Below are 23925 nucleotides of genomic sequence, written 5' to 3' on the forward strand. Positions count from 1 at the left end.
AAAAACTAATAGCACCCAATAAACAACCAAAACCCTTGAGGTTTGGAGCTTTCTTTCTTTCTTCTTACTTTCTTTCTTAAATGTTTACTTCTTTATTTTTGAGAGAGAGCAAGCAATCAGGGGAGGGGCAGAGAAAGAGAGAGAATCCCAAGCAGGCTCTGCACTGTCAGCGCGGAGCCCGATGCGGGGCTCGAACTCACAAACCATGAGATCATGACCTGAGCTGAAATCAAGAGCCAGACACTTAACCAACAGCCACCCAGGTGCCTCTCTTTCTTCTTCTTCTTCTTCTTCTTCTTCTTCTTCTTCTTCTTCTTCTTTTTAAAGAAAACTTTGTCTCTATGGAATGAAATTGAAATGAGTATTTCTGAGAGTATTTTCTTTTGTAATTCAGGTAATTTGTAATTGCTATTCTTTATATAGTCTGTTGAGCTGTAACCTGAATTAAAATGCTTTTAAATACTTTTCAATTCTATCTAATTGAGGGTAAAGAGTAAAAAAATAGACCCAACCCTAATCAGAGAAGATGATGTCACAAAAAAGTAACCCTTGTGTTGCACTTGGCAGGCTCAAGAAATAAGCTCAAAATTGAAATGGAGGACTGAAATAATAAATACAAGCACATCTTATCATTGCTGCTGTGAGGTTGTTACTACAGTGCCGTCTTCAGTGCGATGTACAAAGGAGGCTGCTTTTCCCTTTGGGAAAAAAATCAAATAGCAGGGACTATGCTTTTTGGAATGCTGACACAAAATGAAAACACTAAAAATGAGGGGGACACATATGTCTCTTCTAAAATGATGCTTCATCCCTAACCAGTAATTGGGGTTATTGATTTGTTATTCTAATATCTGGCAGATATCATCTATTTGTAATTAAGCTACGATGGGTCAAGGATGTGAATGTTGGGGACAGAATACATACTTGATGGTTTTGACTCGCTTGGCAAATGACTTTTAGTATATAAACCGGAGAAGAAGTATCTTCCTCCAAGATCATCTAGTCCAAGCTTGCGTTCAAATACATTTTCTTGAATAACATCCATCCTCCTTGTCAAAACCATTCTCACTTTGGATGCTTGTACGGATAAAGAACTCTGTATTTTGAAATCTAGCTCATTCCAGTTATGGGCTGCTGTAAAACCTTATGGAAAATATCCTTATGCTACGTTGGAACGTCTCCCTGAACCTCACCCACAGATCCTCATTCTCCTCTTTGGAACTTCCAAATAGAACAGCATAATGGAAATAGCATGATCCTGTGAGTCAGGAGAATCAGGCTGTAGACCAGACTGGTCTTTGTATGTTACTTGACCTTGGACAAGTCACCTGCCCTCTCCAGCCCTAGTTGCTCTTCCAAAAGAAAAGGAATCGGGATGAAATGATCTGATTTGCAAATTCGAGGAGTAGGTATACACCAGCCTTCCTGTGATGGTTCTTAAACTTTGGAGATGACTATTTACCTACAGGCTTTTGCTTTAACCCCATTCTAATAACCTCTAAGACAAATAAAGACCGGTTCATTCTACAGCAAGAACGCTGCGGTAGAAACTGGCCTTCTCTAGTATGTTTATATTCAAATGAGCAGCTGAAATCAGATACGCATTTGAGATCAAATAACCAAGTGAGTGCTCACACATTCTACACTGCAACCCCATCTAAGCGACCAAGATGATTGTGCAGAGAACGGAAATGTTGTTTAGGAACTGAGTCCCACTTCCCTTGTAATGCACATACTGAAACCTACAAAAAGCCGACAGGTTCAAAGGAAGGTAATCTACCTTGATGTCATTTTAATAAAATGCCTGCATTTTGGTTCTCTCACAAACCCTCTTTTCCAGAGGACAGACTACTTCTCTTCTTAATCCTGATGGTTTTATCCAGTTTCCAATACACATCTCTGTGTAACTGCTTAGTTACATATAGAAAAAAAAAATGCTTTGTGAATTTTCATGGTGAGAATTGATACAGCAGCGTTTCAGCAGCTGTGCCAAATCTGAGCAAACGACTATTTGCTGAAATAGTGCAGGAGAAAAAAAAAAACAGCCATGTTTACGGCAACACATGGCAAACCTGCCCACATGTCAGCAATAATGAACTTCTTTAGTTATTGCGGGGACCCCAGAGTGCAAGCTGATTTCTTTGAGTCCAGCTCAGGAGTTAAAACACGGTTCTCCGATTCCAATGCAAAGGCGATCCAAAACGCAAGACATATCTTCCTAAAGTTGGCTCCCCCCGCCCCAGATAATTCACTCTCATCTCCTTATAATTATTTTTGTGTCAGCAGGACTTCCTTTTAAATCCATCAGTTACTGTACTAAATTTTCTATATTTCTGGAAGTTATAGAAGGAAATGAGCAGATAGAAGTGTGATGATTCTTTCTATAAATAACTGTGAGTTTCCAGGATGGAATGATATTCCACTCTGAAGGGGAGCTAGGCATAAAACAACTAGTAGCTGTTGTGGGCTGGGAGACGACTTGTAAAGAAAAACAAAAGAGAGCAACGTGGCAAATATATTCAATTGAAAAGCTCCCTGGGTGTGGTAATCCTACAATGGCAAATATATGCTTGGACATAGGATCCTAGATTATTCTGTGTATTGCCACTAACGACCAAACAGCAGTGAGAAAAACATTTCCCTGAGCTAGCCTGTGCCATAGATGATGCTGGCTGTTCATAGCAGCAGAAGAGAAGAATTTCCAGCAGGGAGGAGTTGGCAAATGTGATACATCCTGCTATGGAACAAGGAGACCCATGGCAGAGACATGGCTTCCCGGGGGGTTCTTGCAGGAAATGGCTTTTGAAATATGCACTTGGTAATTTGTATTGAAATCCAATTGCTGAAAACAAACCAAACGGCTTAGCAGCTTTAGGAACCCAAATGTCTGTATCGATTTATTTTGCTCCCTATCAAAATTCATTATATGTACCACGCGTGTTTCCCTTCTTGTTCTTATTAAACACAGATACTGCTTTTTGTTTTCTACAGCTAGAGCTCTACCAGGAGGCCCTGATACCGGTTACCCCGTGATGTCAGTTATCCCAGCAAACTATTCCATGGGAGTGGAGAAGGTAAAGCAGTTGTTCACTGGCTGGCCAGTGAATTCCTTGAAAACATGAATTCCTAGCGTTGTGTTGATACGTCCCGGATTTCACATATATTTACAAGAAATAAAGCGGAGACAGAGAATAAGGAGAAAGAAGTCTCAGATTTCATATATATTGCCGTGATTCTTGTTCAGTACTCGGATTCTGAGTTCTGATAAGCAGACATCGTCTCGTTTTTTTCTCTGAATACTCCTTTGGCCTTATGCTCCCGGATCTTAACCCAGGCACAGGCCTCTTTGGTCAATAATTTGCAACGGACTTGTTTTTTTTGTTTTTTTTTTTTTTTAACTCCCATGTTTCTAATCAAATCCTTACCCCGGGGTTATTTTGGATCTAGATGTCTCTACACAGTTCTCTGAATAATATTTGTGGATAATCATATTAGCGGCAGCATCGATATGTACCTTGGTTGGCTACCTGGGAATTACCTACTTAACAGATTAAAGGATGATAATGAGGATAAAGTTAACAAGGAAAATCAAAACCAAATCTCAAGACACTGGATACTACTGAAATCCCAAGTTTCCGTTTAAAGTGAAGAGAAGAAGAAAAAAAAAAAAGTGAAGAGAAGAGCAAGACACTTATCGTTTGGGCTGCAGTACCTACTTGGATTTGGTGCATCTAGGTAGTCAAGGCAGAGACCTTTTATTTGTTTATATCACCTAAGTAATTCCCTTAGGGCATAATTCACTATTTGTGTGTATTCCTGTGCGTGATTCCTGTGTGTGTTGTGGGCGGGTGGTGGTGAGGGAGGGACTTAGACCCCGCCTATTGTTTTGTTTTGCTTTGCTTTGTTTTTCTTGTCGACCTGGCCTATTGTATAAACTAACAAAACAACGGCATTGGCTAAAAACCAAATCATTTGCATTTCTTCTTGATGTTGAGCTTTGCCAATTTCGCACTAAAAAACACACTAAATGGCTACAAATATGACCTATTAAGAAAAGACTTTTATTAGTGAAAACAGCATTAAAATAACTGAATAGCAACTCCAGAATTTTACCACAACGGTTCGGTTTACATGAAACAATAATGGAAATATACATTGCAATTCTTAGTCGGGAGAATTGAGCTTACTAGGATTTTCAAAGGCTTCCACGAGCAGTAGCCACTGCACAACATGGCTTCCTTGGGTTGTTAACCAGCGGCCTAGGACACGATCCAGTATTTGCCAACCAAGAGAAATGCGTTGTTCAGAAACTTTGGACGACGACTATTTCCTTTCTATAGCTAATGTGAAATTCTTCCCTGGATCTCGGCGCTACAGTCAATGGATCTGATAATTATTACGATTTAATGAAAAACCTGAATCTTTTTATTCTCGATAGCCAGTATTTGGTCCTTTCATATAAATAAGGGAGACAGCACAGTTTGCCTTCCTTGATTCCCCTTCTAAAGTGCAATCTTAACAACCAGTGGAAACTAAGACAAAACAAAATTCAAAATTAGATTAAGGGCAGCTTTGTCCAAAAATGAGGTTTTAAAACTCACTTAACCTCCCGTTTGCTTTTAATTTAACAAAGGACAGAGCCTCAGCATATCCAAAATCGAGGGTTAGCAATTATCGGGTGAATTTGATATGTGTTGCCAGTTATTCCCGGTAAGTGAAGCCACAAACAGGATATTTTAGTTCAGCCCATCTGACCATAGTGACTAATTGAATGAGCACTGGAAATGAAGCCAAACCTTCATCTGATACGGCTTATCCACATAACTGAGTGGCTGGGACCCAAAGCCCTATGCTCAGTAACTCACAAAGAACTAAAAAGTCACACAATCACGGGATGTATAGCCTGTGACACGGAAAACATTTCGCCCGAAAGCACTTGTATGTGCTATCCATGCTGTTGACTTCTTCAGCATAGCTAGGTATAGGCTTAAGGCCACAATACTCTTCGTTTATATTCTCTGTTTCCCTCTCTCTTTGCGTCTCTTCCCCTAAGGAAACGTGCCTCCAGTTCACTTTATTGGTCTGTTTATAATCTTTGCTGGACATGATTGGCCTCAAATTAACCATAATGCACTCAGTTCATTTTTTCTCGACCATAAAACTCTGGTAAAGTGATGGATTGGTGATTTTGATCATCTTTGAAAGAACCAAATAAAAATCACAATCCACCCCATAAATGGGCAACTAACTTGTAACCTACCAGGCTGGCCGTGGATTATAGAGGTTCTAAAGTTTTTCTAAACATATTTTAATAGTTAAGACTGAATATTAGTATCTGCTTATCTGCAGTTATGTCAGATTCCAACTGATTCATGGGAATGGGCTGTCAGGAGAAAGGAAGACAGATTGCAAAGATGTTTGGGGGGGGAAAGCATCTCTTAACATAGATTTGTCAATTAAGTTTAATACAAACAGTTTTCTAAAGCTCTGTATCTTACCCTCAAATCTAGGTGAAAAGACCAATTTGGTTACTATTTTATTTCCTCTGAAAGATAACGGAAAGATAAATATATTTCACAAACTGTGGCTTCAGAAATACCATTCTAGCAAACAATTTTATTAATACTTCCATAAAAATGGCATTTAATAAATTCTGTCTAATACCTTGATGCTATTAAAAGCAAGCAAAAGTCATTAAAACAGTTTCTTTCTGTGATTTACATTAGCTTTTATAGAACTGCTTGATTTTCATCTTATAAACTAACCTAAAATACTACTAACCAAATCAGGGTAAAAACAATACAATGTGTTTTCTTTACTTTATTTCAAAATAGTGATGATAAATACATTCTTGATATATTTTCTCCCCAGCTCTTTGGATGCGACAACAAAAAACAAAAACAAAAACAAAAACAAAAACAAAAACAAAAACTCACTGTGCTCATTTCATACAATGTCAAAGTACAAATCATGCAAAAGATATCATAGATTAATATTACTGCCATACATTTCTAGATGTGTTCTGTTATTTCTGCAGTACCCACTGACGTTACTCATGAGGCCATGCCCTGTGTAATTTATGCATCCTTATGGCTTAAAGAAATGAAACATTTTTAAAAAGCAACAAAAGAAAGCCGGTCTTAAATGATCTTCTAATTAATATATTTATTCAGAACGGAAAACTAAATATAGAATATAAATCGCCTTATAGACTTGAATCACTGTATTTTAATAGCTGCTTTCTCATAAAATTACACAAAGATTTACTTTTCAAGAATTGAATCATCTTTATTGATTTCATAAAAAAATAATTTAAAACTTGATTTATATTACACAGACATAATATATTATCTCAACCCCTCCACTAATTTCACAGGATCTAATCTTCTCTGCAACCGTTCTAACAGAGTCCGAGCACATGATACGATGCCAAGAAGCCCATGATGTGTCAGACCACATTAGAAGTGAGCACTTCTTGGATTTTCTAGATCAGAATTGAATTCTACTAAAGATGCTGTACTGACGTATATATCACTCCTCAAGGGGTTAAACTAACATCAAGGTTATAGTTGAAGCCAACAAAACGTAGATACGGTATTTTAACTGCTCTTGTACTCAACTCAAAACTTATGCCTAACTACATTATCATAAAATGTACAAGTAGAACTAATGAGAGGCAGGTGCAAAATAGTATACACTGTATAATGTAGGCACAATGACTTCAGTTAAGGAAAATAGATCAGCCTTAACCAAGGATTTGTTACTGTCATTCACTTACAATTAAAACCTCCAAATAATCACACACATTTAAATTACTCTTGAAAGAAAGTGGAACATTTATACCTCTCAGCGGAAGAGTTTGAGATAGCCAATATGCTACAGCAAGCTTTAAGATGGCGGCAGGTCCTCTCGCCATTGACAATTGCAGAAACCTTGAAACATCTTCAAAGCCTCGCCACACCGAATAAAAGGCATCGTCCCAATGACCTATTATCCCCAGATCATGGATTGAGCTTCCGGTTCCTCCTGTAAGTGTCTACTTAAGATTCCTCAATCCATACTTTATTGACAGGATAAACTAAAACACTTTCTTTGAAGCTTTTGCATCTTTATCCTGTCAGTATGCATTAGGAGCCCTTTAATCCATGGATGCCTGCAAGCATGGTAATGGCATATTAAAAGTCCTTATGAAACTAGATGAAAACACGCTGTTGGGCACATATCTTCGTGTCTTTTCTTTCAAGATCAGAAAGCAAGTATTTGTATTTTTTTAATATTCATATAAAGTTTTCACAGACATCGTCATGAAAATTAAAATTACACATTAAAGTTTTAAGAGCACCAGCACATACATATGGAGACGATTTTTTTGCTATTTAAAAAAAAAAAATCTCCAAATTATCTATATGTACGCACATACACTCAAATACACACACGCGCGCGCGCGCACACACACACCGTCTAAGAATGCCAAGTTGTTTGTTTGTTTTATCTCGGAACAAACATATAAAGCCCTGAAATTAGTACTTAATAAAGGGACTACTGTTACAACTTTAACCACAGTATCATTTTGGAAGCTGCACCAAAACATCTGCCACTTGAAGTTCGCGAAGAAGAATGTCTATGTTTACCTTCTTGGTCATCTTACTGATTAACACAGTAATTATACATATGCAGGCAGGCCAAGAAGGTAATGCATTTCGGGATGTCACTTTGCTAATTGGGAGCTCCCACAAATGTTCAGATGTCTCCCATTACCAAGTCCTCCTCCGTTCCTTTGACCAATTTTGACTTCGAAGTTAACAGGCAAGTTAACGCAAGTTTGCACAAGCAAACACAGTGGCATATCGTTTGTAGTTGCAGACTGTGAACCCATCGGAGACCAAGGAAAGCATTTTCCAGTGTGGCTCTGATAGCCGACACTACCATGATGTTCACGGCTCTACTGGATTATCTGATCGTAGTCGAATGATGGCAGGACAGGATACTGATGCGGACAGGATATCGCGATTAACCTTACTCATTAATTCTGTCAATATTTGTAGTGAAAACTATTTGATGTAAGCTCGTAGAATCCTGAAAAGCAAGACAACTGATGGCAACTAACAACTGCCCCAGACACGATACTATAAAACTAAGGAACCTATTTTAAAATGCACAGTTGGTAACAAATCTGCAGATAATATGCTGAATTCTCAAGAATAGCACAGAACTGGTTTTTAGTTTTATTTTTTTGTCTTTTTGTGTCTTTGTGTTTTTTGTTTCGTTTCTAAATGATACCTGATCACAATGTCCAGAATATTTCTGTACACATAAGCTTCGGTTTCAGTTTGGTATGTTTTTTTCTGTCTAGATTTATACTTACTGATAAATTCCCTGTGATCAGGAAAACAAGTCAGGCATATTAAATACATATTAAGGAGTACATATTTTCCTATTTAGTATACAAAGTACTTCATAAATATGAATTATGTTACAAAAATAGCTTTGGGTGCGCTCACACGGTAAGCACTTTAAGGATTGTGGGTATTTCACAGAACCGAGAACAAACTCTAATGTTAGTTTAATTTGAGCCTTGTTTAATTCTCATAAACATCATGTATTTCTTCAGATCACCACAAACGCTACGGAACTCACGTTGATTTTTTTTTCTTTTAGGTTTTATGTATAGACAGGTAATGCTTAAAGTGTTCACATTTATTTTATAGTTATGTGATGCATGGTATATTTTAAACAAATATTTGCACAATTTAACATTATAAATCCAGCGGTTTCAAGATGCAGGCCATAAAGTTTACCAATTTTACAAATACTATCGAATGTTCTCTCTTTGCATGCTTTTTGTTTGTTTGTTTGTTTTGTTTTGTTTTTGTCTTTTTTTGTTGTTTTTTCGTTTTTTTGGTTTTTTTGTGTTTTTACTTTTCAGATCATCTTTACGCAGAATTGTTACAATGCCACGAATCGAAAGGATTATTCCAGTTCCACCGACTTAATCTACGTGCAAAATGAAAGACCCAGCTGAGGTACAAACACTGGTACCAGTTTTCTTGAGTCTGCTCTGCAAAGCACAAAGAGACGAAGGTTTTGCATTGGGGTACAAAACAGATTTGCCTCTTGAGGTTAAATTCAGTGTTTTATGTATATAAAGCATCCCTTTGGCAATAGAGTTTGCAGTATCCCCACAGGACTCCACAGTATGGGTTTTATGTAGTAAAATCTATTAAGGAAATTCTCTTCTACCGGACACATCTTTTGCAGCTACAGTTAATGAGACACCCTTGGAAACACCTGCCTCTATGCCTATTGATAATATAGTATTTGGAAGTCAGGAGTCAACAAAAGGCACTTTCATCATTAAATAAATGTCCTCTGTATGAAGTAAGACTGCATGACCTAGATCTTGTTCAAAGCTGTCTGCTCCTCAAGGACCTGTAGGTAGTCGGGGGAACTCTGGAGTTTTGCCTTCAGTTCAAAATACTCGCTGGTCTTCCTTTGTTCCACAACAATTTTACTGTGGTTGCCGCCTATCAGCGACTTCTTGTTTTTTTTGTCTTGTTGTTTTTCCGGATAGCGGATCTCGAAGCCGCTGACACCTATGCTGTTGTACTCCTTTTTGCTTTCAAGAAAATTCTGGATAAACACATTGGAATCCCTGCTCGGGAATAATTCATCCAGCTCGTCGATGGTGCTCAGTCTCTTCCTACTGTCTGCATGTAACAAATCTTTCTCCTTGTCGGCCACGTTCCTCATAGTGACTTTCTGTCCCGGCGGGTCCGAGAACATGAACCCGGTTTCGGACTCTTTCAAACCACAGGTGTGGCTCTTGCTCATCTGTTCTATGGTTTGTGGAATGAAAGCTTCTGTGCTCAGTCCGTCTTTTTGGTTGGTCTTGTGATCGTGTTTCCTGAGCTGCAGCTGCATGGAGCCACACTCCGGGTTCCCCAGGCCTTCGTGCTTCACGGTGGGCTTCTTGTTTCGTCGCAGCACAAAAACAAGAAGGCAAAAAGCAACAAACACTGTTAAAATGAGGACCACCAAGATGCTCAAGATTAAAATAGACAGAGGCACTGGGCCACCGGGAGGACTTCGAATGGGACCCAGTGGGGTGGTGAACGTAATGGCAGGTGCGGGGCTCGTGAACGGCGCCGATGGCTTGTTTAAGAGCTTGGGACATAAGATTTCATTTTTGAGGGACTTCAGTTCAATGTTGGCAAACTGGACGGGTGTCTCACACTTCAGTTCCTTCACCACGATGCCGTCATTCAGCTTCTCCAGCCACAGCTTTAATGCCACCAAGTCACAAGTGCAGTCCCAAGGGTTGCCCTCCAAGTCAATCTGCGTCAGAGACTGCAGCTGATCGAGGACCCCGCTGACGGGCAAGTACATGAACTTGTTGTTCCGCAGGTTCAGTCTAGCCAGGGGCGCTCCAGAAAAAATGTAAACAGGCAGGCTCTTTAAGAGATTGTTGTTTAAATACAGCAATTGCAAATTGGGCATGGAGTCGAAGGTGCCTGCTAAGATCTCCTTAATCAGATTGTATTCCAAATACAGATACTGCAGGTTACGAAGGCCCGAAAATATTTCGGGGTAGAGTCTCTCAATCTGATTGCCGTTGAGATACAGCCTGCGTAAATTAGTGAGATTGTGGAATACGTCGCCCTTGATCACCGTAATCTGATTGCTGCCTAAATGGAGCAAATCCAGTCCTTCAAACTCGGCGAAGTCTGAGACGTCCACGTCTCTGATGCTATTGCCGTTGACGTGCAACTTCTTGGCATTTAAAGGTTTCGGGACCAGTTCAGACATGGACTGTATATTTTTCTCTTGGCAGTTGACGCTCAGTCCCAAGTCCGAAGGGTGGGTTTTGCAAAAGCAAGGTGCTGGGCAAGGCGTAAGAGGAGGCACCCTCGTTTGGTAAGACACGATCTGACTGAGATTGCGGTTGGAGAGGGATTTGCCTGCCACGATGCCAGAGATCTTGGAAGGGTTTGTCGTTTTCGGCGGTTTGGTCACTAATCTGTGTAAGGACGTTTGGGTAGTGTGGCCATTGGGAGTGGTGAAGCCATTCTCCAGCTGAGACGGAGGCAGGATTCGTACATCAAAATCACTGCCCGTGCCCATGGGGCATAATTCTTGTTTGTTGGTTTCTTTTAAAAGCCTTCCATATAAGTCACTGGGCGTTTCGCAGATAGCTTCTCCTATGTAAATGTTATATGGCATGTTCTCCAGCCAGGCTTTTAAAGGCAACAAATCACAGCTGCAGTTCCAAGGATTGTCTTCCAGTTGCAGTTCGACAACGCGGCCTATGTGTTCCAGAACCCCGATATAGGGGAGCTTCTGGATCCTGTTCCCTCGTATATCCAGGTGGGTCAAAGATGCGAATCGGAAAATATTATCAGGAAGGAATGAAATCAGATTGTCATTAAGAATGAGAACTTTCAGTTTGTGGAGTTTATTGAAGGCTCCTCGTTCAATATACTTGATTAAATTGTAGTCAGCCTGGAGATACTCCAAGTTCTCTATGCCAAGGAAAGTGTCAGCTCGGAGAATCTTGAGTTCATTGTTGTTCAAGTGCAACTGCTTTAATGCACTGAGCCCAAGAAAGGCTCCTCCCTCAATGTTCTGCAGTTTATTATTTCCCAGCTGCAGGGATACTGCGTGTGAAAAATTCAAGAATGTATTCGGATAGAGGATATTTAAAAAATTGTTTTGGAAGTTGAGGTGATAAAAATTAGACCAGGGTGGTTTCAGCTGATTTGGTCTGTAGACTGAAACCTTCTCACAGTTGACATAGAGCACGTTCTCGACTGACACGCAGGAGCACACATTGCAAATTTCCACCGGTATGTCAGAATCTGCGTTTGTCGAAGAAATCAGGGCTGACAAAATCAGAAAGAGCCAAAGAAACATCTTCTGGCAATCAGCAAACAACTTTATGCTTCTGAATAAAGAGAAACAATCTAAAAAATAAAAAGAAAACATTTTTTCAATGATCATTACTTGAAAGATTATTTGTGTCTACATCATACCATAGTGAACACATGGCTGTAATCATCAGCTTTGTATTTTTCTGCAAGTACTCTCGCTCAGTTGAACAATAATCAGCAGAAATGCCACACGTTTTATTTCCATACGTGGGGTTTATACACATTTTACGTGTGCAGAACACACAACAAACAACAGGAAAAAAAGCCTCGATCGTACGTAAACCTTAACAATCTGAAAATCTTTTCTCTACGTGGACCGTCACATTCTGCCCCCCCCCCCCCCCGGAACACAGACCTGTAGCAACTCTACTGACCTATCCCAGACCATCCACTGCGCCTTTTGAAGTTTGCACCACAAAGGCATTTCCACCTGTAGAAGTCTACTCTCTGGGCTTCAGTTAGATAAGAGGCCAAACAGAGGAGATATTAGACCCCTGGGTTCGGTGGAGGATGGCCAAGCCAGGATTGGGTTGCAGTAGAGGGGACAGTCACAAGATCAAGGTAGAAGGAGCCCTAGGAAGAGATCTGCCTGAGCTTCGGCCCACAGGTAAGCACCCTGCCATGAATCAGTTCACTCTTGTACATGGCTGCCTTAAAAAACACGGATGACCCAGTGAGGTTCTAGAAAAATAACCCAGTAGGAAATGACCGAAATTTTTATTTCAAGTAAATACACCGTATCTAGTCTTTTGTCAGTCATCTCCCAAACTGGGGACGGGGGGGGGGGGGCTTTTGTCCCTGGGTCCCTGAAAATAGGAGAGAAACCTGCCTGCTCCTGCACTGCCTAGCTGATGTCTAGACAGCTCTCCCACCCCAAGAACAGGCTCTCCTGCCTACCTGGCCCACTTCTACTCCTTTACACGCCATTTTGAACCCAGGTCCGACTGACACTTGGCTCAGATGCTTATCTCCTTCCCTTTGACCACCGACTAGCACTGCTGAGGAAGAAGAGTTTACAGGCTACAATCCTTGAGTGGGTTTATCTGCAGCACCAGATACATTTAGTCCAGTAAATGTTTCTCCTCAAATCATCACTTCCCAACATCCCCTCCCAGTCTCACCACTCCATGTCTCTGTCTATAAACAAATCACGAATCGCTTAGTGGAGTTTAATGCTTCGCAAATTAACCCGTTGTAGCCAATTCCTGAAATACTGCATGCATGTACACACATATGCAATGCTTCATGGAAAAGAGTGAAAGGAAAAACAAGCACCGTGTATTTTATTGATGCAATTTTAGCCGTGTGTGTCTTTTCCATCTTGCATGGGAAGCTGGCTGTAATTTCAATATGGTTACCACCAAATATTAATAAAATAAATAAATTACCCAGGAACCCACCATGAGGGAATGATACAAAAAAGTGTCACACAGAAACTCCTTTGTTTATTTTGCCCACGAGGAATCAGCTAGTGGTAAAACCAAGCATGTCTCAAGGTAGGCAATCCATTAGCCACGACCCAGAAAGATGTGCATTTTAAATAGTTTGGTTCAGGATACAGCCAGCACCGCCGAGATGATCCTCGCTTGCCATATAGACACGCATTTCCCCTATTCACCCTGAGAGTTTGACAGGCAGTGCAAAAAGAAGTCATAAATTCTTAAGTATGACATCATCCAAGCCAACTTTCATTGTAAAATCAAAATTTCACATGATCGTTTTGCCTTCCTATAGATGTGGTTTTCAACAGCTATTCTGGTTCAGTTGAGTCATTTCTTGTTACTACACCCCCCAACCAAAAATCAACCGAACTAAAAACAAAACAAAACAATAAGAACCCCGAATAACCTGAATTCAGTACAAAAACAAGAACAGGGAGCATCAGCAGATCTGAAATTGCATAAGGAGCTGCCCTCCTCCTCGTAATTTCTACTTTAAGTAGCATGGGAGAAAAAAGGCGCAAGGACGACCTAGGAAGTTCCCCAATGCATCTCCTGTGAAACAGAAAGCCGCGGGCAGCTGGACCGGCAAGCAAGGGAGAGGGGAGTCGATCGCCCAGGAAGAGGGACCGAAGGGGCAAGAGACCGTGGAGAGAGGAGGAAAGAGAGCTAGAAGGGAGCTAGAAAGAGGGGAAGGGGCGCTGAACGCAAGCGAAAGAAACCTCACACAGGGCACCACTAAAACACGCACATTTTAAAATCAGGGATAAAAAAAAAAAAAAGGAAATAATAAAAAAAAAACCAAACCCAGAAAGTATGAGTTGGGTACCAAAAGCCATGTCTCGGGCTGCCGAGAGCGGCGCGTCTGCCCAAAGCGGCCCGTGTCCCCATCTCCCTCTCGGTCTCCGGATCTCCGCGCCCCGCAAGCCGCTCGGCTCCCGCGGCCGGCAGGACCGCACAAAGCCAGCGAGCCTTACCACGGATCCGGCGTCCACCGGCGCTCGGAGGGCCTGCGGGGGACGGACGCCTGCCGAGGATGGGCCGGGGTGGCTCCCCGGGCGCGGGCAGGAGAGACCTCCGGCCGCCCGCCTAGGCGGGGGTGAGGGGCTCCGCGGAGAGACGCGGTCACTGCCGCCCCCTGTGCGCTACCTCGGGCCGGCGGGGACGCGGCCGGAGGGGCTGCCGGCGGTGGCGCGTACCGCAATGTTTTGCCGCATCCCGGAGCCGACACGCAGCCCCCTCCCGGGTCCCGGGCCCAAGCAGCGGCCTCGTGGGTCGGGCAGCGGAGGCGGGGACCGCTCGGGAGGTCGCGGGGGGCCTTCAGCCCCGCTGCGCACACATCTCTCCGCGCGCTCCCGTCCCACAAGGGGCAGCTATTGGAGTTTCCGTCGGCCTCTAGACCCGGGCGTGCGGCGGTTGAGGGGTAAGAGACCGCCAGCCCAAGCCACGAGGCCGCGGGCCACTGGGGCGTCCCTGGCCCGCTTGTCACACAGGCAGAGTGACCCGGTGGCTCCGTGGCCGAGAGCGGCGGTCCGGGCACCCCCCTGCCCCCCCTACCCTCCCACATTCCCCTTCCCCCCTCCCCCCCCCCCCCCCCCCGCTGCCCAGGCACAAAATGCTGCTCTCACCACGCCAGAAATCAGCTCAACATTTGGGCATCTTGCAAAGTCGCGCTGCCAGCACTTGCCCGGCTTTGCAGGGCTTTTAGAGTTAGCTACCGGCTTCTCTCGTATTCCCAGTGTTGCAGGGTGCCAGCAGTCTCGGGCCAGCCCCCGGGCCACTGCCCGGAGCCCCAGACCCACGTCCGCCTAGAGTGCTTGCGAGGGGGGCGCAGAAAACAAAGCCAGCGCAGCGGCCTCGACAGCCCGAGCCGCCCTAGACCAGGACACTTTCCCCGCCGGGGAGGCAGCGATGTTAAGGACACCGGATTCTTTGGGTCCTCGGGGACCCGCGACCGCGCCGTGGGCAGGCAAGCAGGGTGGTGCTGGAGTAGCCACTGTGGTCGCTTTGGCCACTCCGCCGGCCCCAAACCAACACGACCCAAACTAAAAATAATAAGCTACCTGCCCCCCTCCGCGCGCACGCGCGCGCGCACACACACACACACGCGCGCGCGCGCGCTGCCGAGCCAAGCGGGAAGAGGCAGCGAGTGTCGGTGCAGCTCGCGCAGCCCCGCTGGTAATTCACCCACCTCCGGAGCCCCGCAGCTCTCGCAGGGCCCGCGGCGCCGCGATCCGCTCTGCAGTTTCCGCGATGGGCTCTACGTGATCCCGGATCCAGCTCCTCCGCGCCAGCTCGCCCGTCAAACCCAGCGAGCAGCCCTCGCAGGCAAGCAGGCGGGCAGCGGCGCGCGCGCGCGCGCACCCGGCCAGACACCGCGCGCGCACCCAGCCCCTCGCACACGGGCTGCACCTTTACATACACGCGCCGAATCCCCGCCCCCGCCCCCCCCCCACCCCCCGCACACACGCAGCCTCCCTCCCAGCACTCAGGCACCTCGACCCCCGCACACTGCCGAGGCCCCCTGTCCCCCATCCAGACACCTCCACTTGATTCCTCTGCTGCCCACACGCCGAGAAAAGCACTTTCCTCCCGCACCCGCCCCCTCTTTATGCCTAAAACACCCCCTGGGGAGGAGCGACCCCTTTCCTCACGCGTAGAGACCCCAGTCCCCAAACGCGAGCGCGCCAACCTCCATCCTCCCACCACATACACGCACACTCGAGTCCTTTCTCCTCCTTCAGCCCCCCAAGAACGAAGGCACACACAGACACACACACAGACACACACACAACCGGGGCATTCCTTTGAGAGAGCAACCGAGAACCCAGGCAAAGCCAAAGAAACGTCGGAGGGGGTGGGGGAGGCCGAGGGAGGTAGATAGGGGCGTCGAGTCTACGCGGGATTGAATAATTCCAGGACCGAGGGGGGTGAGTCAACAACAATGACATTCAAAGGCAACAATCGCACTTGGGCTTTGTATAACGGGTACGGTACCTTTGGCTAATTGTCACCTCGCAGAACGGAGGGCTCCGGGAATACTTCTTCGGTAGCGGGCAATCCTGGATGGAGCCTTCTTGGGACCAGTTTCCCGGGATCCAGTAGTAGCCTCACTCCCCCTACCTGTCTGCGCGTAAGGGGCTGGGGGCTTTAAGGCAAAAGTGTAAAGCTTTAGCCCAGAGTGAGACTTATTTAGTGGCTTTAGGAGGAGACGGGTTAATCCCCCGCATCTTAGAACTCTGCATGCCTTCGGTGTAGAACGGGTTAAGCAGGACGATTAAAGAGCTGGGGGTGGGGAGAGGGGGATAGGGATAGAGGAAAGAGAGGTGTGGGACTGGGAGAGATGCCGCACTTGCGACCAAAAGAAGGGGAAAAAAAAAAATCTGCTTTGGCTACTGAGCATGCCCAGTTCCCAGCTCGAGCCCTATAAGAGAGGCATTGTGTGCGTTCCACTTCTCCGGGCTTTGGTGGTGACCGGGAGGGGACTTTGGTCGGGGAGGGTGTTGGTGAATGAGAGGCTTTAGGGAAGGGGGACAAGGTTTGGCGCTCTGGGGCTGTGCGGGAAGACACCCACGGGATACCTTGGGGAGTCAGAAAAGGAGACAACGGAAGGGACTACGGGAAGTCACTTCAGTAGCCCCCTCAGCGTCTTGTCTATACCACAGAGGCTTTAGCAATGGAATCTCAAATATCCAGAGGCTGCAAATCCAGCGCGGGGATTGTCTGGGCCCCTTTCTTGTACCCTTTTGCTAGCGCTTGCACAAGAGAGTGGGAATATCCCGAGGAAAAGCTAATGTTCAAACCAGTGTCGTGCAGACTGGGAGTTGAGTTAATAAGCTTGGCAAGAAAGCAGACGTACCTGTGGGGCGGGGGAGTTTGGCTATCCGCTGTGTATTTCACATACCGAGCTTTTCGAAGGAGGAGAGGCTCAAACGGTCATTTTACACCCCTCCCCCCAACCTTGCTGTTTTTGTAAGCAAAACCAGGCTCTCTCTTTACTTTGTCTCGGTGGGGATAAACTGGCTGTAGGTAAATAGAGCTAAGTTATAAATGGCAGGGATTTCCCTAGCCAATTCTTTGCCACACTTCAGGTAGTGCTGCAGGGCCCATTTCTTTGGGACCTATGTCCTGCCTAATCCACTTATTCAAATTCCAGTGGCTCTGGCCACAATAGGGTATAGCCAGTACCCAGCAATGCTTGTACTTAAAAATGAAAAACTCTTTAAACTAAAGCTAGCAATAGCTTTGAAACCAGAGTTTGGCCGTCTGCCTGAACTCCTACAGTTAAACATTTACCATAATTGGTGGATGTTTAAAGGCCTCAAATCTAGGCAAAAAATCCGATGAGCAAAGGAGTTATTACATTATTTGTGGACACCGTCCTATTTTCGATATTATCTCTAGTATGTGTTCCTATAGAAGTTCAGATTTTTTCATTCTTGTCATTTCATGAGGCTGCCTTCAGGTTATATTGATGCGACTGTTTGCTCGGTGCAGCATGTCATGTATATACAGATGCATGTACGGTATTTAAATGAATATTTAAGTAGATATGTGTATATAGGCATATTTCTTATGACCTTGGTAAATACTGCATCTTTCATCAAGAATCCTTTCTCTACCCCCACTCCTCATTGCCCTTACAACTTTCGTCTCCTTCTCTTTTAAAAACCTAGACGCAGAAATTGAGTGGGCAGCAATGGCAAATTTTGCTATATATTCCATGTGAAATCCATTATGAAAAAGCATCACTTAAGGAAACACTAAAGGATTTGTCCATAACAACACATGCACTTATTCAGCTCCTCTTAGTGGGGTGAAATTTGTTTCCTCCTTAGGTAAACAGCTGCAGTATGTTGAAAAATCCCTCTACTGTTGTACATTTCAACAAAACAGATCCTGCTAATTAAGAACTCACATTTGCATTACATTGTGTAATGCAATTTGAAAGTGGTAATGGATACCAAAACAAGTTGGCATTTATTCTAGATGCAGAGGATTCGGGAAGCTACAATATATTTTATCAGGATAGAGGAATTGTTTGTCCTTTACTATAAATGTTAACAAGATTCAATAGAATGAGCCAAAAATTTTTACCTGAAAATATAATGCACATTCCAAGTACTGTGATAGCTGAAAAGGCCAGATTTGGACAGTAAATATCAGACGATTTAAATGCCTACCTTTGTTCAACTTTAGAAACTGTTCTGAGAGTTGACTATATTTGACTGCAATAACTGTGAAACGTTCTTTTTCGTATGGGTATGGAGGCAGAAATCTGAAAACAAGTACGGCTACAATGTGAATAAACTACAAGTAACAATACTGCTAAAAACTTATCGGTGATTAAAATCCAAGTCATGAGAATGAATGCTTTGATACAGAATATTTTGCTGCTTAAAAATGACCAAGCGGATACTCCTAAAAATAACAGAAGTAACAGCTTCCATGCCTTCTGTCTCTTTAGCTTTCAAAGTAATTTAAAAACCCAACCCTTTAGTCCTGCCGTCTCTCTTGCAGCGCCTAGAATGACACGTGATATCCATATAGAACAATAGTAAACTAAAGGAAGTTGCTAGCTTAAAAAAGGGAAGTAAATATATAAATAAATAAATAAAAGCGTTAAGAAAACTCCAGCACTATTTATGGCAATGGAAAGAAACACAAAGTTGATGTTCTTCCTAAAATACACGAATGCAAATATTGTGAGACAGATTTGGCAATAGCCTCATGGTTTTTCTACAAATGGACAAGTGAAGCCATAGGACCAAACCGATGTGCAAATAAACAACTGCACCAAGGCATGTCACCAACCTCCTGGAGAGCCTTCATTCCCGAGGCACTTTTAGTCAGGCAAACCCTACCAATCGCAAATGAATAAAACGCGAATGGAACTCGGCCCTCATCAGGGGTCTCGCACTCTCATATTCCTCATTTGCCCTGCCTTGCTGGTTTTGTTTTGTTTTTTTTTTTAACTTCCATAAGTAATCTCTACACCCAACGTGGGGCTCAGACTCACAACCCTGAGAGCTCCAGATCAAGAGTCGCATGCTCCACCAACTGAGCCAGCCAGGTGCCCCTTGTCTTGTTGCTATTTAAAATCAGATTAGCCTTAATTTTGGTATCCAGGTACCGCACACAGATCTTTCAGCGTGTCTTAATTTTGAAAATGTATTTATACCCTGGTATTTAGAGAAATTACGAATATGGCATCTCTCTAAAGTGGAATGCAGGAAACTTCTGAGGATGTTAACATATCTTCTGGGAAGAGACATTTCTAAGATCAAATAAGTTTAGAAGACCTTTGCTTCCATAAAGCTAAACGGTATTTTTGTTACTGTTTATTTTTCAGAAAGAGAGCGTGCGCGGGGTAGGGGCAGAGAGAGAGAGGGGGACAGAGGACCTGAAAGGGGCTCTGCCCTGACAGCAGAGAGCCCTATGTGGGGCTCGAACTCAGGAGCTGAGCTGTGAGGTCAGGACCTGAGCCCAAGTGGCTGCTCAACCCGCTGAGCCACCCAGGTGTTCCAAAGCTAAACAGGTTTTTAAACTTTGGGATTTTCCCGCAAATTCAGTTATGTTAAAAATGAATTCTGACTTACAAGGGGGAAAGGGATATAGCACGTAGTCTTTCCCAAACTTATTTGACAATGGACACCTTTTTTTTTTTTTTTTGGTATCATATACACTTTGAGAAACCTTGTACTAATTGCTCACTTTTGCAAATTTTGTGGAAATCGGTAGCTTTCAGATCATAATCTAATCCATACCATAGTAGCTTCCATCTACTGAGTGCCCCTTCTTAGCCATATTGACTCCAAACGTTATTTCATTTAGTTCTCTGAACAATACCACAAGGGAGAGATTCTTCTTTAAAAGTCAAGGTTCAGGGAAATAAGTGATTTGCCCAAGGTCACAAGGTAGTAAGCGACAGTCAAGATTTGATCTCAGGTCCTTGAGGTTTTCCAGGTACTCCATAGGTCCTTGTCCACAAAGGCATTAAGGCACTGGTAATTTTGGAAGCATAATAGATTTTCCCCCCAAAGATGAACACTTGGGACATAAATGTTTGCAAGTGGTAAAGTACTGATACTCAACCTTTGGTTAAACCAATAAAGGACATGGAAAACAGTTCACATCAATTATATATGACAGGGTCTCTTAAATCAGCTGGTTTCCCCCTTTGCCAATGGTGGGCTTCTTCCATTCGTCTTGCTCTTTTGACTATCATACTTGAGTTGATTCTGAACGCGTGATATGTCTCAGTTGTCTCTTACTAGAGACAGTTGCCTTTGCTGCTGCTAAATGGAGCCATGCAAAGCGGTAGTGTTCACCTGTAAACTTATTCCGTCATCCAGTAGGGCACCGAGGAATTGGAGAAGGTGAGATTAGTTGATTAATTGATTAGATCATACCCAGCCAACCCGATATTCCATTTTTCCGGGGTACTTCTTTATATTACAGCAGGTAACGTGTTTTTTTTTTAATCCCCCAGAATCTAAGGTGTCAGCTATTAATGTATTAAAGTCTGAGTGCTCCAGGCATTGGCTGATTTTTCACAAATTATTTCTGGAGGATTAATAAAGAAGAGTATGTTGTTTCAGAGGCTCTTTGTAATTTTGGCTCCTAACGAGTACCCGTTCACACAGCTCACTCATACCACCTATATTCTCTAGACTCACATTTTTCTAAGCCGATGCTGATATAATAGCATGTGTTTTGTTTCCTCATTCTCTTTCTGAGCATTCTCTAACTTGAAAAAAATATCATCTTTCTCACTCTCTGTCAAAGATTAGAGCCCGGAAACAAGCTCCATTGCCCTCGGACAACTCAAAGATAATAAAGATCGTGAAATAAAAAATAGGAAGTTAATAGCCAAACAATCTACTGTGAGAATTACTCCCATGGGCTGTACAAGTTCCAAAACACCAACCAAAGCTTTGTCAGAAAGACAGAAAGGGGATGAGAATCCTTCCATTTTTACCATGCTCAATTCTATCTGAGGAGCCAGAGTCCTATCCCCAGCCGGCAAACCTTTTTTTTTTTTTTTATTTTGCAAAAATATTGAGGGTCTTTTTTGTCCCATGCTTTTATAAGAGTACCATTTTTCCTGAGAAATTTAAACTTAAAACTTTCCTTCAAAATTGTTCTTGTTTCCAGCCCCACATCTTTTGTTGTAGAGATTCCCTTTGGACAGTTCAAAACGTGGGTCAAAATCAGGGACATAAAGCAAGGCTGAAAAGGCATAATCTGAAGATATGAGTTATGGTGTGACTGTATCCCGATTACTATATCAAAAATACAATTTATCTCTTTCTGAAGCTCCAAGGGTGAGTCAGAGGAAAGCAGGACATCTGTATAAGCCAGTGTCATGGATCTGTGATTGACTATCTTCTTTTTCAGTTCAAATTTGGAGCTCTATTTCCCTGATCTGACTCAAATTGAGTAATGTCTACTCACATAAGGTCTTCATGAGAAAACTGGCCTCAGTCTTGTGCCAGGGGATCACAGTATAGGAACAACTGTCATCACAGAGGATCCCCTGTATAGCTGTTGTATGTGCATAGCATTGTTGTTAATCACAGAATTTTGGTGTTTAAAGGGACCTTACAATTCTTATGGTTTAACCACTTCCAGTCAAAGCTGAAATATTCATCGATAAACACCCAATGCTGGAATAGACTCAATGATGGGGAGCTCACGGAGAGTAGAAGCTCCAGTGAATCACCTAGAAAATTAATTATGGAATTTTTGAAATCTTTACTGATGTGTAAATGTGAAAGAAACATAAAATTAGACATATGAGGATTTTAAAGAATACGAAATTTGGAACCAGAAGGACTTGGGGTGGGATTCTTGGTAAACTATTTAATAGCTCTATGATTTAGGGCAGTTAACTTTTTAAAAAAATGTTTATTTATTTTTGAGAGAGAGAGAGAGAGAGAGAGAGGAGAGAGAGAGGAGAGAGAGAGGGAGGGAGGGAGAGGCAGAGAAAGTGAGAGGGAGAGGCAGAGAAAGTGAGAGAGAGAATCCCAAGCAGGCTCCATGCCATCAGCACAGAGCATGAGGGGGAGCTCGGACTCATGAACCATGAGATCATGACCTGAGCCAAAACCGAGTTGGATGCTTAATGGACTGAGCCATCCAGGCACCCCGCAGTTAACATTTCTGAGTATTCATTGCCTCCTCTGTGAAATGGGTATATGACAAACTCAATCTCCCTGAGTTTTATGAGGATTAACTAAGATAATGTTTACAAAACACCTAGAAGGGTGCCTTTCTGGCACAATTATTACTTCCTTTTGCTCATAAGTCAAAGAAACTTCGAGATATAAAAACAAAAATGCAGATTGTATATGCATTTTCTACCTAAGTCTCTATAAGGATGATGATTAGAAGAGGATGATGGGATTATTTGCTTGTTTTGCTTATTTTTAATTCTTGCAAAAGCTAGGAACCATTATGTTAAAATGAATCCATGGGTGCTTATACTTCCTGGTATCTTTTAGTTACTTTTCTATTTTCATCAATTATCCGGTTTTTAACCACTAATTTCAATTAACAACCTCTACAGAGCTGAGCATGACAAACACCATCATTGTTTTTTAAAAGGGTCTTGCTTGCTAGATGAGATTCCAGTCTAGAATTTCATCTTCTGCACTCCAGAGCCACAAGAAGTGGGAAATAGCATTGTTTCAGTGAGGTTCCTCATAATGGCCCAGGAGAGAATATTAACAATATATTTTCCTGAATCCTGTTACTGAATACCTTTTTGGGAAAACAGAGAGGGAGAGAGAAAAAGGGGGAAAAGGAACCATAGTGTATGCGGCTGTTATTTGTACAATGTTATCTGTAGCATTATTTGTACCATATGTGCAAAAAAAGTTCAAGTGACTGAGGGGCACTAACTTTACCATTTTATCTGCAGAAAACATCTATTTTTAGAAACGTAGTGATTTACAGAACTAGCATTCTTCTGTCCATAAGATTATTTTGTCATGAGAGTGGCATGTGTTGTGTTTAGAGAAAAGAAATTCAGATCTGACAGGATGTGATGCAATTATATCTAAGATCACAATCGAAGGATAAATTATGTATAAATTAATTCAATCCCAATCATCCAATAACCATTCAGACAGATACTACAGGCACGTATCTGCACTACTGCTAATTGACCTTTCTTAGGATACTCATTGTTGGAAATGTTGAACTCTAACTTATATTATCTGGATTCTGTTTGTATATCCCCGTGGTAAAATATTCTAATGTAGAAAAAAAAAAAAAGTTCAACATAGGACCTCCAGCTTTTTCACTGAGTAAAAGTTCTTGGGCATTTTACTTCTTATAGCTGAAGCTACTCAATAAAATTTCATTTTTAGTATCTTTATGGATGAAAGAATATCCAGAAAACCAAATCTACAGGATCCAAGTACTCAGGGCAATGAGAAAAAAAGTACAAACGGACCGTATAATGATGACTCCTCTCATTTCTCTGCTTGCGTTTCCAGAGATGTGAGTTTCCTGAACCTTGAAGGGAGAGGAGGCTCACCGATAGACACTCC

General features: G+C 43.0%; 2 protein-coding genes across 4 annotated transcripts; one reads left to right on the plus strand and one right to left on the minus strand.

The window, feature by feature from the left end:
- Window positions 1-8838: 8838 nt before the first annotated feature.
- SLITRK4 (SLIT and NTRK like family member 4) lies at window positions 8839-16732 on the minus strand. Of its 3 annotated transcripts, none has more exons than XM_015074161.3 (2): window positions 16364-16732; window positions 8839-11960 (listed from the first exon to the last, which is right to left on the minus strand). In XM_015074161.3, exon 2 carries the CDS (start codon window positions 11908-11910, stop codon window positions 9394-9396), a length of 2517 nt encoding a protein of 838 aa, XP_014929647.2. In that variant the 5' UTR covers window positions 11911-11960; window positions 16364-16732; the 3' UTR covers window positions 8839-9393. The 3 variants fall into 3 exon arrangements, with proteins under 3 accessions (XP_014929647.2, XP_026910536.1, XP_026910535.1); XM_027054735.2 differs by lacking the exon at window positions 16364-16732 and adding an exon at window positions 15558-15804; XM_027054734.2 differs by lacking the exon at window positions 16364-16732 and adding an exon at window positions 14995-15453.
- On the plus strand, window positions 14204-15178 carry LOC128311450 (proline-rich protein 2-like). Its single transcript, XM_053201662.1, has one exon. It carries the CDS (start codon window positions 14204-14206, stop codon window positions 15176-15178), a length of 975 nt encoding a protein of 324 aa, XP_053057637.1.
- Window positions 16733-23925: the final 7193 nt, after the last annotated feature.

The sequence above is a fragment of the Acinonyx jubatus genome, chromosome X (genome assembly GCF_027475565.1).
Source record: "Acinonyx jubatus isolate Ajub_Pintada_27869175 chromosome X, VMU_Ajub_asm_v1.0, whole genome shotgun sequence".
NCBI lineage: Eukaryota > Metazoa > Chordata > Mammalia > Carnivora > Felidae > Acinonyx > Acinonyx jubatus.

What these genes read in the sequence shown, in the direction of transcription:
- LOC128311450 (XM_053201662.1), top strand. Translation starts at nt 14,204, where the DNA reads ATGTCTCGGGCTGCCGAGAGCGGCGCGTCTGCCCAAAGCGGCCCGTGT.
- SLITRK4 (XM_015074161.3), bottom strand. Translation starts at nt 11,910, where the DNA reads ATGTTTCTTTGGCTCTTTCTGATTTTGTCAGCCCTGATTTCTTCGACA.